The following is a 17897-nucleotide window of genomic DNA, read 5'->3' as shown; positions in this document are numbered from 1 at the left end:
GGGGCAGAGTCAGACGTGCGTCATGTGGACGCGAGGCCCCGACTCCGCCCCCAAACAAGCTCAATTTGCCAGACTGTAGAGGGCCTTAGTTAAAATTTCAAGCTGTTATTTTCTTTTTAAACCTTTTCTTTATGTCCTTTAACAATCACTATCCTTACTCTCAACCACACTTCTTTGATATGCCATTTTTATTTTTATTTATTCGCTCTCTTCTCTCTCTACAGTCTGTAGCATACATTCACTGTACACAACTGAGGTTTCCTCCTCCTTTGTGAGAGGTCTTATTTACAGATATTTTTGGGCCCCCATCTTTCAGTTTCCTCCCTTTCCTTTTTTTCTCCTGTAGTGTTTCCTCATGATCCATTCCATTCTCTAGTCTTTGTTCTGCGTAGGCTGGTAATGTGCAGTTATGAAATGTCAGATATAATGTAGCTTATTTGTGTAATAAAACAGAAGCCAGTGGTCACAGGACCTTCAACTGGTGCAGTGGGCCTGAAAAACTGTCGACGTCGATGGGGTCAGACTGTGTTAAAGACCATGGATAGCTGGGATGATTTTGATGATGCAGAATTTGGAATTTCATATTCTAAGAAACCCAGCATTGCTATGTCAAAGGAAAGGAAAACAAAAGAATCTCTTTTTAGGTAAGACACTATATAACCTTTTGCTTTGTAATTTCTTTATGACACCTACATTTGACATAAATTAATTTATAATCTCTGCTCCTTATATGTGTTGTTAGGGTCGCCTTGATTTGTCAGACTGGTTCCTTTCTGCTAAATCAAGAAAATGTGTATTCTAAATACTTTAATATATCTTTTAATTTGAAAATATATTTAATGAGTTATTGTGAATAATATGTTTTCCTCTCCATGCATTCTTACTGCACTGGGATGTCCTGTTTAATGCAGGGAAAACAAATAAGCAAAGAGTACTTTTTTCCTCCAGTTTTGGGATCATCAACAGATATCTGCAGTGGGTAACTTACATCTCAGATACATAACAAAACAAATGGGCATATGGATAATGTGTGTCTTTTCCTTTCCTACATCCTTTTCCAAAACAAATATTTTGATTAAAGTGCAATTGCCTATTCATACGAACTGGGAGCAACCTCTTTTTATTGTCTGGCATTGCAAATGTAGGCATTTGCACATTAACAAGAGTCAGCAAAAGAGTTGTGTGTGTATAAATGCCACATTTTATACTAGAAAACTAAGGCCCAGTACATACCTGTCTCAAAGTCCAGGCTGGAGGCACCCAGTTTCCCTCCGGAGGGACGCCACAGCAGCCAAACTGCACGGCTTCTCTTTCTGGGTTCTTTTTGGTGTGCGGGGACAATGTCATTAGTGTGCCATTGGCGCACTGAGATGGATCCACGATGCAAGCGTGGCACCTGGCAGTGCGGATGTGGCACCGTGCTTGCATCATGCACACACGCCACATATGGACGGCGTCACGTAAAGATGGTGCCATCCATACGTGTTAGGGTTCCGAAGCGTGCAAATGCTGTATGCTCCGGAACCCTAATATCAGTGGCAACACGACACTTTTGGCTCATCTGATTCGAGTCTAAGAAACCTTTGAGACAAAGAGCTAATTACAAAATAAAACTATTTCTAGGTTCTGTCACTGCAAGCTGGGGTTCTTGTAAGTCAGTGGTTCCCAACCTGTGGGTCAGGACCCCTTTGGGGGGTCGAACGACCCTTTCACAGGGGTCGCCTAAGACCATTGGAAAACCCATATTTGCATGTAGCAATGAAAATAATTGTATGGTTGGGGGTCACTACAACATGAGGAACTGTATTAAAGGGTCCTGGCATTAGGAAGGTTGAGAACCACTGTTGTAAGTGAATGTATTTAAATGATACATTATTGTTTCCACAGATCAGCCTTACATTTTTGCCTGTGCATTTTTCTCCATTGTAGATGCTATCTGTCATCTGCATACTGTGTCTGTTTCACTTCTTCATTCAATGATAATCAGACTAGTAGAATACCCAGTTGTTCTAGTTCAAAGGTTAATTTATGTTGTTATGGATTATCTCCAATTCAGTGCTTCTGAATCCAAATCACCTAGCTCTGGCCAGACAGGAGGGGAAAACAAGGTTCTGAAGCGAAATGATTCTGGAATATCAACTACATCAGCAAAACAGTACTACTTAAAACAATCAAGATACCTCCCTGGTAAGTGACCGGTTTTTAATGCTTTTAATTAATGTATATTTATGTAGCTAATTTGACAAAATATTTGCACATAGAGGACATTTGCACCTGTTTCTATGTATGTATATAGGCCAGAAGAATATATAAGTAAATATTATATAATTATTTCTTCATATGATTAATCACGGATATTTACTTATTAAATGGAGGTTGTGAAACTCAAGGACAGATCTCACACAGCCTGAGTGTTGACACTGGCATTCAGGAATTGTGTGGCCAGTTACTTATGTGTTATGTATCTATGGAGCTACTTGTGTCTTTCATCCAGCAGACCCACTCTGCATATCTTATTGATTTTGATGCTGAGAACTATCAACAAGAGTTGTTATAGGACACTAGGGCCTGCTAAGCAAAGAATGAGAACTAAAATTCCTGTTGAGCAGACTAATATAGCTCTAAAGACTGTGATAATAATTCAGTAGGAAAACACATGGCTTTCATGCAAAAGGTCCCCATTTCAGACCTTGGAATCTCCAGGGTTTTATATTTTAAAAAAGAAAAATAACCTAAATGGTAGGATGAGGAAAACCTTAGAGAGTTGTTACCTGTTGGGCAAGATAATATGTCAGCTTCATAGATAAAATGATTGTCTTTAGTCTCAAGATATATATTTCAAATGATAATGTTGTGTACCCTGTTGATTAATTCAAAACACTAGAATAGTTACACCCATAACTTGCTTGATGAGTGTGAGAAAACTAAATGTTATCCTTAAGAACTGGAACCTGGAATGCAGTCAAGTGAAGAGGTCTGTGTGTATTTTTAAACAACTCCAAAAATTGCTTTACAAAGTGGAATCTTTAGGAGCCACTGTGAAATAGTACAGAGAACAGAGTCAGATACATGTGGCTTCTGCGTGATCTGCCATATATTTCTCAGACATTAAGTTAAATTGCTTAAATTGCTTATATTGATTGTTTTGAGTAGCAGGAGACAGGGATCTGAAATTTGCTATTAAAGAGGAGCAATGGGGTGGATTTTTTAAGTAGTAGTACTACATATGCTGTGGAGCCACCATGGCATAATGGTTTGATTGTTGGACTATACGTCTGGAGATCAGGGTTTGATTCCCAGATTGGGCATGAAGCCCACTGGGTAACCTTGGGCAAGTCACATGCTCTCTGCTTTGGGAGAAGGCAGTGACAATCCCTTGACCAAATCTTGCCAAGAAAACCCCACAATAGGGGCCTTAGAGTCACCATAAATCAGAAATGACTTGAAGGCACACAACAACAAATTACATAGCTAGATGGCCCCTGTAAAATATTGAACAGTACGTAGTGACACTAGGGGTTTTGATACATTATGCTCCAAATTAAAAGTTATGCACTAACTTTTAAATGATCATTTTTCCAAGGTGTAAATCCTAAGAATGTTTCCTCAGGAGCAGCTAATAAAGAAGGTTCCCATGGTAGCTGGAGCAATCCCTTGTTTTCAAAACCAGTTGGAGGCCTGTCTTTCAGTCGAATCAATGCAGGTAATCAATATAACATCCTATTGTCCATGCTCCCCAAATTAAGGGGTCCTTTGAGACACAGTTTATAGAAATAGTTCACAATTTTGCTTTGTATGGTTGTTTTGAGTCACATTGGGTTGTATTCAGTGCTGAACATCCACATGCTCATGGGTGGAATCCAGTGTAAAGAGACCATTACAGTCTGTAAACCTCCAAAAGCTGCTATACAAGGCTAGGAAAACATCTGGATCTGGTTTTTGATTTGTAGGTGTGAACAGACTGAAAATCCTACTATGAGCATCAATTTGGATTTAGGCATCCCCCCTCCCCCCATTGTTTAACGTGTATCATTTTGAACTGTGGTCTTGATTCAAACATAGATGTGCACAGCAAAAAAAGAAGAACCTTGAAACAGTGGCCAAGGATATGCATTTATAGCAACATAAACAGACCATATTCATTTCAGTGCATATCAGCGATAGGAAGAAGAGGCTGGGTAGATGCCTTTCATCTGAACATGCACTGTAGTACATATACATACACAGCCAGATGTGTGTCTGCAATGTATAGGCACGGAGGGGGTGTTCTAAATCAAAGACAGTCTAGGACAAGTGGATTCCTTAAGATATTTTATTGTGTTTAAATGTTAAAATCATTTTTATCCAACTTGATTTATCAAAAAAAATCCATTTTGTGGTGAAGAAGAGGTTTGTATTAAATATAACATTGCTAGAAACATGACCCAGAAGTGTTTTTGTTTTTATCCCAGGTAAATTATGGTCTTAATGTATTAATTTATGCAAGTAATATGACATCTATTATACTTTAATTCACGTGAAACTGAAATCAAAAAAGAAATGATCAAAAGGAACTAGATTACTTCAAAATCATCACAATAGTACCAGTTCTCAAATATTTTACATTTTAAATTTTAAAAAACCTGAAAGCGATATGATTAGCTCTGGTTCCATCTGGACAACATTTATTAGGTTATGGTGTTTTTACCTAATGTATTTCCCAGCAGACAAAGTCCCATCATCCTCTAGAATGCATAGCTCCTCCCATTTGCTCCTAAATAGGCAGGGAATAAACACAAAAGCCACCCCTGGCCCCCTGTGGGAGGGGCTACCCCTGTTTAGGAAGCCAGTCTTTTTCCTGCCTACACTCCTAGTATGATGCATGTTGGAAGAGCTAGCCAAATTACCTTTTTCAAGACACCTTTGGTCTGGATTCTCCCTGGCCTTTCCCTTTCTCTACCTCTTTACCTTCTTGCCCTTGCTTTGCCAGAGATTTAGACTGAAGCTGCAGCTGTGGTGGAGGGTTACAACTTCTCAGCCCCCGGACCAGGTAGAGCAGCCCAGGGAGACAGAATTGGGGACACAGCCAGGGGAGGGATTCGCCTTCTGTGTTGCTGCTGAGTCCCAGCCCCTCCCCCAGCCAGTTCAGGGCCAGGAAATATGAAGTCAGCACCGGCTCCAACCGACTCTGCAGGTTTGGGGATGAGCACCAGCTTCCCCTTCAGGGCCCTCTGGGATCCCCCTGCCCTTGCCAACTTCATCAGGGTGATTTTTGCCCAGGAAGTGGCATCATACCATTCCAGGAGGCCATGAAACCGGAGACAATCAGTCAGCCTCCTTCAAGGCTCAGGGTGGCTTCTCATCTGCTGACCGAGCTGGGCACAGCTCAGAGGCTTTGGGAGCCGCTTCCCCATTCAGTGGTGGCTCCCAGGACGGGGGGGATTCAGAGTCATCCTCAGCCTCCTCCTAGCTGCACGGGACCCATGGAGTTGCTTCCATCCATCCCAGCGGAGTGCAGGTCCCACCGACCCCCAGTCCACCCTTAGGAAGGGGGAGCGGTTGAATGCTGCCTTTGGCAGGCCGCCAACCGCTCTTGCAGACAACAGCTGCCACCTTGATCCCTCTCTTGCTGGGTCCTCCCCCCCATGTGGCTCAGGTTACTGGTGGCAGCCATTTTGACCACATGGATGGCAGCCACCATCTTGGCCAGACACATGGGGGCAGCTGTCTTTCATCTGTTGATGGGAACCGCCATCTTGGCCTGCCCCAGGAAAACAGTCAGTTCTCCCAAGGTGGGGGGGGGCTCCTCTGGTGGCTTTGGCTTCCAGAATGCTTCTTCAGCCAGCACACCATGGCAAAGTGGAGCCTGGGGGGAGGGCAGGAGGCTGCCGTCCTCCTCTCTGACTGCGAAGCTGATGGGCCTGCTGTGCAGCCTGCTAAGAGACCCAGGGTATGCCCAGGGAAAGGGCTCTCCCTGCCTGTGATGGCCTCATGCCTCTCCCATGAATGAAATACAGGTTGCTGGGCCTACCAGAGAGACATGTTTGGTTCCACCTTTAACTCACGTAGAGAGCTAGAGGTGGGAGTCAGCATAGCCTCGGGTGGGTCACCCTCTCTCGACCATGGGGCCCAACAAGAATGGCCCTTCTTGATTTATGGCTTCACCTAGGTGGAGGCGAAGGAGAGACATGAGTTCATACTCTTGGCATTGCTCTCCCATTGGATCTGATAGCCCCCAGAAGGACAACTGGCCCAGGGTGGGGAAAGATCTGTTTCCACTGCCAGCACCCTCCATACCAGAGGCCCCCATGCCATTCCAGCCTCACTCAGGTGTTCAAGACTGAATAATAATAATAATAATAATAATAATAATAATAATAATTTGTTTTATTTATATACCGCTATTCCAAAGATCATAGCGGTGAACAGCAATTTGCCCCCAACAATCTGGGTACTCATTTTAGCGACCTTGGAGGGATGCAAGCCTGAGTCGAGCTTGGGCCCTTTTGCTGGTCTTGAACTCGCAACCTTGTGGTTTTGAGTGAATGGCTGCAGTACAGGCATTTAACCACTGCGCCACCAGCTGGCTCCCAGAAGTCCAGGCCTAGCTCAGACAGGGAGCCTAACAGAAGGCCTTAGCCCGCCATGGAGTCTCAGGTCCTCCCAGTAGTCACTCTTGTCATAGACAAGTGTCAGGTCTCCTAGGGCCTCCTCAATGTTTGCTTATTGTTGATTGGATTGAGAGGACATCTTGAAAATTGTCTGAGACAGAAGAGTGAGGGATTCATACGAGTCCAGGTCTGTGGCCATCGAGCCCTCTGCACCACTTCCTATTGGGGGGGGGGGAGGCTCCTTACAGGCCACCCAGCTTAGACAGAGTCTTAATATGTGGTCCTGGCCTCAGCAGACATAGTGATGCAAGATTGGTCGTGCTACAGTTCTGACAAGGGCTCAGGCTGTGGCCACCACAGTCCGCCATCAGTCCTGGTTCAGAGACTGGAAGGTAGCCATTAAGTCCTAACAGGACTTGACATCCACCCCCCCTTGCTGGGCTGGACCAAGATGAATAATAATAATAATAGTAAGAAGAAGCAGCAGCAGAAGAAGCCACAAGCCTCATAGGATGGGGTACTCACAGTGACCTTCACCTGACAGAGACCAGATGGCCCCTCAAGACCGGTCTCATGACACAAACGGGCTGAAACTGGTCATTCAGAAGGGTCTTACTCCCCTCCAGCAAATTTCTAAACAACAGGAGGGTCTTTGTTAAGACATAGTCCATAACAAAGGCTCATCAGTATCAGAAATGACAAACGCGAATAAGGGCCCTGATGGAGAAGGTGCGCCCTTTGTTCCGGTGGGTTGAGGTAAACTTTGTGTGCCTGAAAGCAGATCATCTCCAGAGAGATCTCTATTCATCAGTGGCCTCACTGTGCAGAACTGATATCAATGTCCCAGACAGCGTTAGATACGCTGGGCCATCTGCACATGAACATGTTGCCTCACTGTGTCTACCTCACCGTTAAAGGCTGAATTCCCAAGGTTGGTCTTAGGGTTTCAGCCAGAGGGATCAGAAGCTTCCGACACTCTCATTCACCAGTGACCCCATCCTGGTCTGGTATAGGGTTCTGAGCTAGTCTCAGAGGGACAGGACCATGGGCAACAGGACCATGGTCCCAGAGATTCTGGCTATGGCCTTGACCTATATACCACTACCATCCTTCCTGAGCTCACTCTCCTAGGGTCAGATCCTCCACCTGGATCCAGTGGAGCTCCAGCAACAGGTGTGAAGATTGAACAACAGATGCTAAGAGTGCTATAGAGGTGTCCAGAGACAGTGGAGTCCATCTTGGCTTCCAGAGACCCTTTCACCAGTCCTATGAATTAATCCTTAGGATGTTTCATGGATAGTTCAAACACATGGACTTCGCAAGGTTAAGTCTGTGTTCCGTGTGTCTCAGGATATCCATCTGCCTCCAGCCTGCCACCATCCAGTGAAGGATCTGTTAGGGCTCCAGCACACACCTTATGTGCAGAGCGGTTATAAATTGCATCAAGGAGACATCCACTTTTGGGTCCTAGGAAGTGCAGTTTGCTTCCCTCCAACAGTGGTTCCTGAGTTAGAAGGAGCCATCGTCTACCCTGGGCTGATGGCTTAGGGTATGCCTAATTGCTGCTTACCAGTCTGTGGACCTGCTTCTTCCCCAGAGAGGGGTGGTGGCTCTTTTCCACCAGGAGCGCTCAGGCCGCTAATGCATTCCGAGCAGAGATCTGCAGGGTGGACGTTCATCAGTCATTACAAATGGGACATGGACCAGGCCACAGAGGCAGCTTTGGGAGATAGGTTCTTCAGCAGTTGGAGCCAGGATCCTTGGTAGATAGTTGCACCTCCCTCCCTACTTCGGGGGGGGGGGGGGGCTTTGGCAAATCCCACTCTAGAGGATGCTGGGACCTTGTCTGCTGGAAAAAGGAACATTGGTATTTATCTGTGATATGTTCATTTCCAGTAGATAAGGTCCCATCACCCTGCCTCCCTTGGGTGCTGATGGAGAATCCAGATACCACCTTAGGATTCTCTTCTCTGGTTTGGTCATTGGCCCGTTGTTAGGGTCTTCCCTTCTTTGGCCTTTCTCTATTTTGTGTCTACTTTGGGTTAAAATATATACTGTTGACTTAGTCAGTGGTGATGTTTGCTTTGGCTCACTAATGACTGGCTTCCTAAGGGGGGGGGGGGGGGGTAACTCCTCCCACAGGGAGCAAAGTGTGGCTTTTGGTTTATTCCCTGCCTATTTAGGAGCAAATGGGAGGAGCTACCCATTCTAGAGGATGATGGGACCTTACCTGCTGGAAATGTATCACAGGTAAGTACCAACATTCCTTTTTAAGACCTTGCACAGTACTGAAAATGTTAAGATAGTCAGAAAACCAAGTAAATCAAAGTAACTGGTTGTACAGAGTTTTTGTTACATAGTGTACAGTGGTACCCCGGGATACGAATGCGCCGCCTTACGAAATTTCCGGGTTACGAAAAAAATCAATTGAAAAAAACTGTTCCGGGTTACGAAGGTTATTTCGGGTTACGAAAGAAATTTTGGTGCTTTTCGGCGCTTTTTCGCACCAAATCGCGGCTTTTCCCCATTAGCGCCTATGGGTTTTCGGCTTGCGAAAGCTTTTCGGGTTACGAACACGGCGGCGGAACGAATTAAATTCGTAACCCGGGGTACCCCTGTATTATGAAATTGAAGACTAAGGTTTTTTTTTGGTAAGTGAAAGTCTTTTATTTAGATCATTCATGCCATGCCTATGAAACACTTAGACTATAGGCAGTCCTACTATGATTTTATTTTTAAATAAATTTACTTTATTTAGATATAGTTTTATTGAAGAATTGCATTAACATGATAGTTGCAATAAATTCATGAATATTTTCAGTATCCAATGGTTTTGAATAGACTTCATGGACAAGATAGAGTACTTTTACTCAGTTATTACCTTTAATCTATTATAAATATTTGCCTATTTGTAATTACTTTATTCTGTTTTATAGATTATTAGGTAACTTCAGTCCTGTACACATTTAGCTAACAGTATGCCCCAATAACATAAAAAAGACCAGCTTCAGAATAGATGTGTATAGGATAGTGCTTTAAGTATTTTTGTAAGAGAGCAGTTTTATATTTGTAGGATTAATAAAGTTAATACGGTATCCAGCTTGTTTCATATTGGTCTTAAGATCTAAGATACATTTGATTTGCCAGAATGGATCTCAATTACTGGTCACAGGTCTTGGCTCCTATTGCAGAATTGATCCTTTTGGTAGTTTAGGTGTTGGGCATTACAAAAGCATTGAATAGGTTCACTTGCCTATGCTTTATTTCTATGGTTGCTTTGCTTTTTAAATGTTTTTATGCCTTTCACTCATTTCATAAATTCATTCTGTTTTCCTAAAGCATTTATTTTCAACCTTTTCTTTCCTTTATCTGTTTAATGCCACCTCTGAAGAAGAAAACTTAATTAAACCAGTTGAAAAACTATCATTTAAAGAAAGAGTGAATGAAAAATTAGAGGATCCAAAAGGTAATTCACAGAAATTACATTTGGCAGCACTTAATCCTTTGTAGGTCTAGGTTTTTTCTTCTAGTATTCAAATTATTCATGTTTATTCTTTGCTTTAGAAAAGCCACCAGTTCTTTAGTGCTTTATTTTCATTATGACTTATTTCATTATTTTCATTATTCATTATTTTCATAATGACTTCAATCAACTCTGATGTATACAAAAAATTGTTTGTGCAGAATGTGTTCTCATGTATGGTAGAGGATTCAGAGAAGAGATTCCTAGAGCTAGGATTCCTAGAACATAGGGGCCTTCAATAGTATTCCCCCCAAAACAGGATGACTCAACTCCTCACTTCAGTGCATGCCTACAGCATGAATCAGAGAAAATGCTTCTGGGCTAAATAGTAATTCAAGCATTACTTCAAACCAAGCAATACTTACCAAGAAGGAATAGGAACTGCCTGTGCATACATAGATTTAGATGGATGCAGGTACATGGAGGACCTTGAAGTGGAATCTTTTAACCGAGATAGTATAAGAATTTGATCACGATTTTTCTCCATCCAAAGGTGAATTGTAATTAGAAAATGGCATGCATAGCTTTGCAGCCCATATATACATGTTTACTCAAAGTCAGTCTGTATGTGTTCATTAGATTTTTACCCTCAGGAAGGGACACAGTGACTTAGTGGTTAAAACGCTGACTCTGAAGACCCCAAGGTCACAGGTCGGTAGTTCAAGACCAAGCACCTTGGGACAGAGTGAGCTCCCTTCATTAGTCTCACCTTCTGCCAACCTAGCAGTTCGAAAGCATGTAAAAGTGCAAGTAGATAAATAGGTACCACTCTGGTAGAAAGGTAACAGCGTTCCATGCGTCTAGGCATTTAGTCATGCTGGCCATGTGACCATGGAGCCATTTTTGACAGCTGGCTCCTTGGCTTAGTAATGGAAATGAGCACCACCCCCTACAGTCAAACATGACTAGGCAATCATGTCAAAGGGGAAATTTTTACCTTAAACAATCCTTATGCTGTGAGGAAGGTGGGATATAAATAAATAGAATAATAACAATAGAATAATAAACAGACATAAGGTTAGTCACTGTGTAAGGCAGAAATGGGCAGCTGTGGCCCTCCAGATGTCACTGAACACCACAGCAGATGTAGCTACCATAGCCAATAGTGAGGAATCATGAAACCTGTAGTTCAAAAGTGTCTGGAGGGCCACAATTTGGGGCATATTCTTTACTTTCACCCTTTTGTGTAAAGATTTGGTCTATCCTTTTAGCCGTTTATGTAAAGTATCCATTTTCTGTGAATTGCCAAGATAGTTGAATCCAGTGTTTGTAGAGTTCTTGGAAAAGTCTTAATTTCTCATTCCCTCTGGATGTACTGGCTGGATTATTTTGAGAGTTGTCATCCAACAAGATAACCTCTTTGTGCTTTTCTAGGGCTACACTTCAGTATTTGTGACAGATACAAGCGACTCTTCTGTTGAGTCCACAAAAGGCACAATCCATCACCAGTACATGGGAATAGAGCAAGAATATCTTGATTGGCTACAGCCAAAGACTTGTTTTTTAGTGCTCAGAATTTTAGCAAATCTTCCATCTGTTTCCAGCTGATTTCTTTGGTTGTATTCTGTGTAAAGTTGATGTTGCATCGATTGATTTTTTAATCTAATTTCTCAGAAAGGCTCCTGGATTCCTGGAAGTGCCAGCTCACAATCTAAAACACACAGTGCAAGTGGGATGGGGAAGAAAGGGGCAGGGAAACAAGTAGTCTTTCAGATGGGGTGGTGGAATGGCTCTGCTTTCTAGCTCAACTTCCTGTGTTACAGTCTGACCAAATGTCTACTGGTCACAAACATATACTCCTGTCACTGGTCACAAACATATACTCCTCTGACATGAAATATTCATCCATCCATAGCAGAATTATCAGAATCATGTTCTGCTGTGGCCTTGTGTGCTGCTGTTCTGAAGCTTAAAAGCACTTGTGGGAGACTTTTTTTTTATGAAAACTTTTCCTTTATGTAACCAAATATGTATGAAGTGGAACATGCTTCATCCTGGTCCCCAACAGGTTCTCCACTTTCCATAACATAGAGGGGATACAGATGGGCAGAAAGAGGCAGCCAAAGGCCATCCCTTTCTTCTCCAGATCGTTGCCATAGCGACCGCACGTCATGGGAATGATGCGCTTGGAAAAAGGAGCTGCGAAACGCTGCTCCTTTGTCTGCCGCTATAGAGGCACCATAAGTGCCCTAGCACAGCGCCATGCCATCCCTCGTGCGCCACGCCATTTGGATGCAGCGCACAAGGCACGTAATCATGGGACGCCCCATGTAAACGGCAGCACACGGTAGGGCTCAGGAGCATGTGGACACTCTACTCTATCGAGCCCTACTTTCGGTCCCAAGCCACTGCAGTGCACCAGTCTGCACTGGACCATAGTTTGTGTATTTGTATGCATGATCCATCTATACAAGCACTTGTTGTCGTAGTTATTTCTGAAGATGTATCACCTGCAAGGTATCACTGCCATATTCACCTTTTTAAACAGCTGAATTGTTTCATGTCCCACTTCAAATGGCTAGTGAAGTTTTTCTTGTGTCAGAAGAATACTGCATAATTTAGGATGAGAAGAACTACAGCCATATTTCTCCTGACTCTGTCGCACAAAGTCAGAAGGTCCTACTTGGAGGCCATCTGTGACCATGGAATAACAGTACTCAGGTAAGGAATTCATGGTTTCCTCCCATGAAATTTGTATTTTTAGATTTTATTTCATTTTTTCATTTTCTTTTTTATTCTTATTTAACTATTTCTTTTACTTACACTGACACACTGTTTCTATTTTGTGTTTTTATCTAGAATTCAGTAAGGGGAACGACCTGTCTTCGGTGGGATACTCTTCCACATGTATTACAGAAAATCACCTGCTTTTTTTGTTCTCTCTGCTGTATACGAATTCAAAGGAGTTCATTAGGGCATGATATGATGGATATTGTAGGTGTGCTTGTACCATTTGAGTGACTTTTTAAAAGAAGTTTCATAAAGCTGGTTAAAGGGGGTAGACTGCTGTTCCCCCCCCCTCAGTATTTATTTATAGGATATACCATCAGATTATATTACTCTCCTGTTCATTTTGCTCCAAATATGCCTGATAAAATAAATATAAGAATGTAAATCTGTATACATTCAGTGTTATTGTAAAAAAAATCATTGCGGCATATATACATTTTGGTTTTTCAGACTGGTACCAAGGGAAGAAGTAAGAGATAAAATGTAAATCATACTGATTGTATGTTTCATTAAATGTGTATTTGTATTTGTTTGTGGTGTTATTTAATTATCTGCATATAGGCTTACATTAGGACTGGGGTTATATAGCCTGCAGCTACCAGTGGCCTTTGAACACAAATTGATTAGTTTTATACAAAACCTAGGTGATCATTCTGTGAATATACTGGTAAATCAGTTTCTCTGGTACATATACATTCATCACTGATCCAAAAAGGACACATGAGGTAAAGACTGAAAATGATCAGCTGCATTCATAAATCTTCCCCAGTATTTGTGCACTGCTTGGTCAAGATACTGTTACCTAAAAGATAGTGCTAGTGTTGGACTTTTAAAAGGCTGCCTTTGAAAACAGAGCTATATTTTACATGTTTCTAACACTGGTTTTAATAAGTACAGGGATGATGTCATAACTAGAATTGTCAGAAAGTTTAGGTGGGCAAAAAGTTCCATATGGAGAGAGGAGATTCCTCCTCTGGAAATGTTGTCTCTTGAATCTTCACTTAGTGCCTTTTCTTGTCAGTATGAGCTGCATGACGGGTTGGATTTTTTGTTTGTGTAGCACTTTAAAATGAACTGGTTAGACATAATTAGAGACTTGAATAAAAGGCTTGAATGTATTCTAAGTTTTGTTATTGTAGGACATTATCACACCAGCTTCCTGTCTTGTGGCAATTGCATTATGAAAGGAAACAGGAACGTACCACTTTGGAAACATTTCTTATCACACCTCTGTTCTTTTGCGTGACTGAACCACTTAAACCCCCCCTCCCCCAAAAACACCCAGGTGTGATAAACCCTCACTTCAATCTTGGGATTACAGCTGTCAGTTCCATGAGGGGGCGTGATTTTCCTCATCTTCCACTCCCACTTGCTACACTGGTAAATGCTGTGCTGGAGGCATAAGACTTAACGCTCCTTCTCAATATTACATAGAAATTCCTGAGCATAGAAAACAGTTCCATGGTACACAGTTTTGTGTGCCAGGGAAACATAAGCCAACAGCTCTGAAATTCTGAGCAGTGGATATATCTTAGGATGTCTCTGCTTCACTCATAGTATTTTAAAAAGACCATTCAGATATTGGTAATAAAATGGCTGGCTGTGTAAAACCTCCCCTGAAACCAATTTTGTCCTTGTCAACAGGAAATCCTGGCTTTGTAGGTGCTGCTTACAGTGGCCCTGCGGGATATATCCCTTCTTTTCACAAAAAAGAAGTTGGTTCAGCTGGTCAAAGGATACAACTAACATCTCTTCCTCCTTCAGCCACAGGTAAGCTTATTTTACAGCCTCACATATAGTACAGTGAAGGAAATTCACATCTATATTATTTCTTTATCTCTTATGTTTCCTTGATGAATTTAGGCCAGATGCTCACCTGATGTAAACAAAGATGAGTTTACTATGTGTTGTTTCTTAAATTCACATCAGATGGGTTCTTTATTGGCAACCTCATTTCCCATAACAATAGCAATAAAACTGTAAAGCTTAATTAAGCTTCCATGGTAAAATTGCTGTCTTACTTAATGTTCATATAACTGGATTAAGACTCTGGAGACCAGGATCTGAATCCCTTCTTGGCCATGGAAACCCACTGGGTGACCTTGGGCAAGACACAGTCTCAGCCTCAGAGGATAGCAATGGCAAAACCCCTCTGAAGAAGCTTGCCAAAAACAACAACCCCATAATAAGTTCGCTTTAAGGTCACTGTGAACTGGAAATGACTTGAAGGCACATAGCAACAAAAAATCTCCCATTGGCCCTCTGTTTTCACGGGGGATCCATTCCGGGCACACACACCCCACGAAAACAGAGGCTCGTGCATATTCAAGCCGCATAGGTTGAATGGGGCATGCCCCCAGGCACACACGCCATTGGAAATAGCAGAGGTCACCCTTCCACGGATATTCAAGGGCACTGATCTCAGATCTGCAAGTTAGGAGGAGTGACTGTACTTGTTAGTCCTAACTAGAGTAATCCACTGAATCAGTTGGAACTTGGTGGTCCAAAGTTTATGTAATCCCTATGAATTGAATAGTTTTATTCATTTGGGACTAGCAGCTAGGTTTAGCGTCCTAAAAATGCAATGGAGCTTGGTCTTCATTTTTGATTCCATCTAGCATTAATAAAAAAAGTCATTTATCTCACTGTCCAAGAAGTAACAAAATTATATCTTTAATCTTTGTTTAAAAAGGAAAATCATTTATTTTAATAATAAATTCCAGGACTGCAGGACTATACTCTCTTAACTTTTGTTTTTGTGCAGTGTATTACATTTTGTTAATAACAGTTATACTTTTGGCATGTTTGTCTTTTTATTTATTAATGTATAACTTAAATGATCAGCAGTATATAACTGATGATTTTGCCATATTACTGTTGACTGAAGATAGTATTTAAAGCATAAAAGACAAGTACCATAACTTTTGTCTTTTCATAATTGAAAGCATAAAAGCAGTAGACTAGATTAGTTTACTGGGTAGAGCAGGAGTGGGAATGTGTGGACCATGGGCCTCATGTGTCCCCCTGTCACTTTTTTCCTTAAAGTCCTCCAGGACTTCCTCAAATAATTGGTGTGTCCCACTGTGAGGCCAGATGTTGGGTTCCATACCTGCCATAGCTGCCCACTTCAAATATATATTCAGGAAGAGATGGATTTTTCACAAAATAATCATCATAATAATAATAACAACAACAACAACAACTACAAAATTTCTTTATATCCTGCTCCTCTGAATGATCAAATATGATGATACATTTACTGATCAAATTGCATTCCCCAGAGGAAGAATGAATAGTTGGCAACTTCTTACTTCACTTTTCACTACCTTAATCTCTTAGCTACTCTTCATCTTCATCATAATGACACTCTTATTGTGATACTAAACACACTTTTAATGTTATAACTTTCACAATTACCTGCATATAAGTGGGGTTTTTTAAAAAATTATTTTGACTGAAACTTACATTTCAGAAAGGATTAAACTGGCAATACTTAACTGAAACCCTCAAGTTTAGGAAGATGATAGTTGTGTTAGAAATTGTGTATGTATTACTGACTCGCTGTTGCAGGTGGTTCGTTGTCTCCACCTGGATATAAGGGATGTGGAAGTGGCTTTTTAGAGAGAGAGCGGATCCAGGGTGTGGGCAGAGCAGTCTTGAGGTAGGAAACCTAGGGCAGCCATATTGGGTGAAAAGGCCCAATTTCCTTATTCTCCTTGATTTTTGCGTTAAGGAAAAAAAGATATGGTTGTAATTACAAATTTGAGGAGAGGAATGTTCAAGGATTTTTTTCTCAAATACACTGATTTTGTTTTGTTGCTTGGAATCCACAGAAGTTTTAATTGACCAACACCATATCCAATTACCTGTCCATTACTCCAACATAACAGATTAGTCCCCATTTATGTGCAGGTGTCCACAATTTTCAGTTCCCAAAGATATTCCATTATTCATAATTGGATTTGTCAATTAAACTTTTTTCTAACAGATTTTGTACATTTTGCTGATAGATTAGCAGAAATTCAACCAGTTCAACAGCTTTCCTCATAGTGTATCTCCATAGTCGGAAAAAGCTTTACCCAATTTAAATTTCTGTCTGCCATGCAGCCATTAATTGCACAAAACTTCTGACTTAACTATTTTATATTTTTCTTTGTGAAATTTCAACTTTTCTGTAGTGTTCCAGCTTTTTCCCTTGTGTGTATGCAAGCATGTTCTTGTACTTTTCTGTATCACAATCTGAGAACTTTTTTTAAAAAAAACCTTCATCTTCTTTCCACCATTTCTTCATTTATTCTGCCTGTCAGATCTTCCAAAGGTACCATAAAATTACAAAGCCAAACTAGACCTTTTGTTTAGTATTAATGAGATGATGTGACGAGGAGAAGCAGTAAGATGCAACGAGCATTTACTCTTCTCTCTTGAGTTAAAAACTGCATGCAGTGTAGAAGCCATTTTTTTGTTTTATAAAATTACTTGTACAGATGGTGGCTGTGTAATGTGGATTACCTCCTGGATAGTTGTAATTGTGTGCATTTGCCTTGCAATGTAACATGTTATGAATACAAATCACAATTTAATTTGTTCTTTTGGGCCATAACTTACTTATCTTTTTTCACCCTGAAATCTTTTCCTCGTACAGAAAACAACAACAGAGTTATAGGCCATCTTAGAGACTAACAAATATATTATGACATTAAGTTAATAGTTCTCAAAAGTGCAAGTGGGAATAGTCTTGGGTTTCTGTAGTGTAGAAGAGGCTTCTGATTAGGGAAATCTAGACATACTCCAATTTGCTCTGTGGTTAGGAGCCTTTTCACCCCCACCTCTCCCACTTGATGTGAAATAATAGTCTGGGACTCTTCCCCACCCCACACTCTGCCAAAGCTAACAGCATGCCAATTAATATGAACAATGCTATACGTTTTTAAATAAATAAGACTGTTGTAAGCTACAAACTTGTACACACTTAACTAGGAATAAACCACCTTGAAGTAACTGCAGTTTATGCCTGAGTATATAATGCCTATTATATAAAAATTATGCTGTTAAGG

At 41.4% G+C, this 17897-nt stretch overlaps 1 protein-coding gene across 8 annotated transcripts in view; it reads left to right on the top strand.

The window, feature by feature from the left end:
• MAK (male germ cell associated kinase) overlaps window positions 1-17897 on the top strand; it is a 39925-nt gene that overhangs the window by 18151 nt on the left and 3877 nt on the right. For 4 of the 8 annotated variants that reach the window (XM_042464875.1, XM_042464876.1, XM_042464881.1 and 1 more), the window contains 5 exons: window positions 454-644; window positions 2057-2187; window positions 3584-3703; window positions 9982-10056; window positions 14488-14613. In XM_042464875.1, coding sequence (XP_042320809.1) covers window positions 454-644; window positions 2057-2187; window positions 3584-3703; window positions 9982-10056; window positions 14488-14613 — 643 coding nt within the window. Of the gene's footprint in view, window positions 1-453; window positions 645-2056; window positions 2188-3583; window positions 3704-8773; window positions 8841-9981; window positions 10057-11487; window positions 11803-14487; window positions 14614-16413; window positions 16505-17897 lie in introns of those variants that run through there. The other 4 variants (XM_042464877.1, XM_042464880.1, XM_042464882.1 and 1 more) reach the window with 4 other exon arrangements.

Source organism: Sceloporus undulatus, chromosome 4, assembly GCF_019175285.1.
Source record: "Sceloporus undulatus isolate JIND9_A2432 ecotype Alabama chromosome 4, SceUnd_v1.1, whole genome shotgun sequence".
NCBI lineage: Eukaryota > Metazoa > Chordata > Lepidosauria > Squamata > Phrynosomatidae > Sceloporus > Sceloporus undulatus.
Note: the sequence above shows the minus strand (reverse complement) of the source record. Positions and strands in the feature narration are given on the sequence as shown.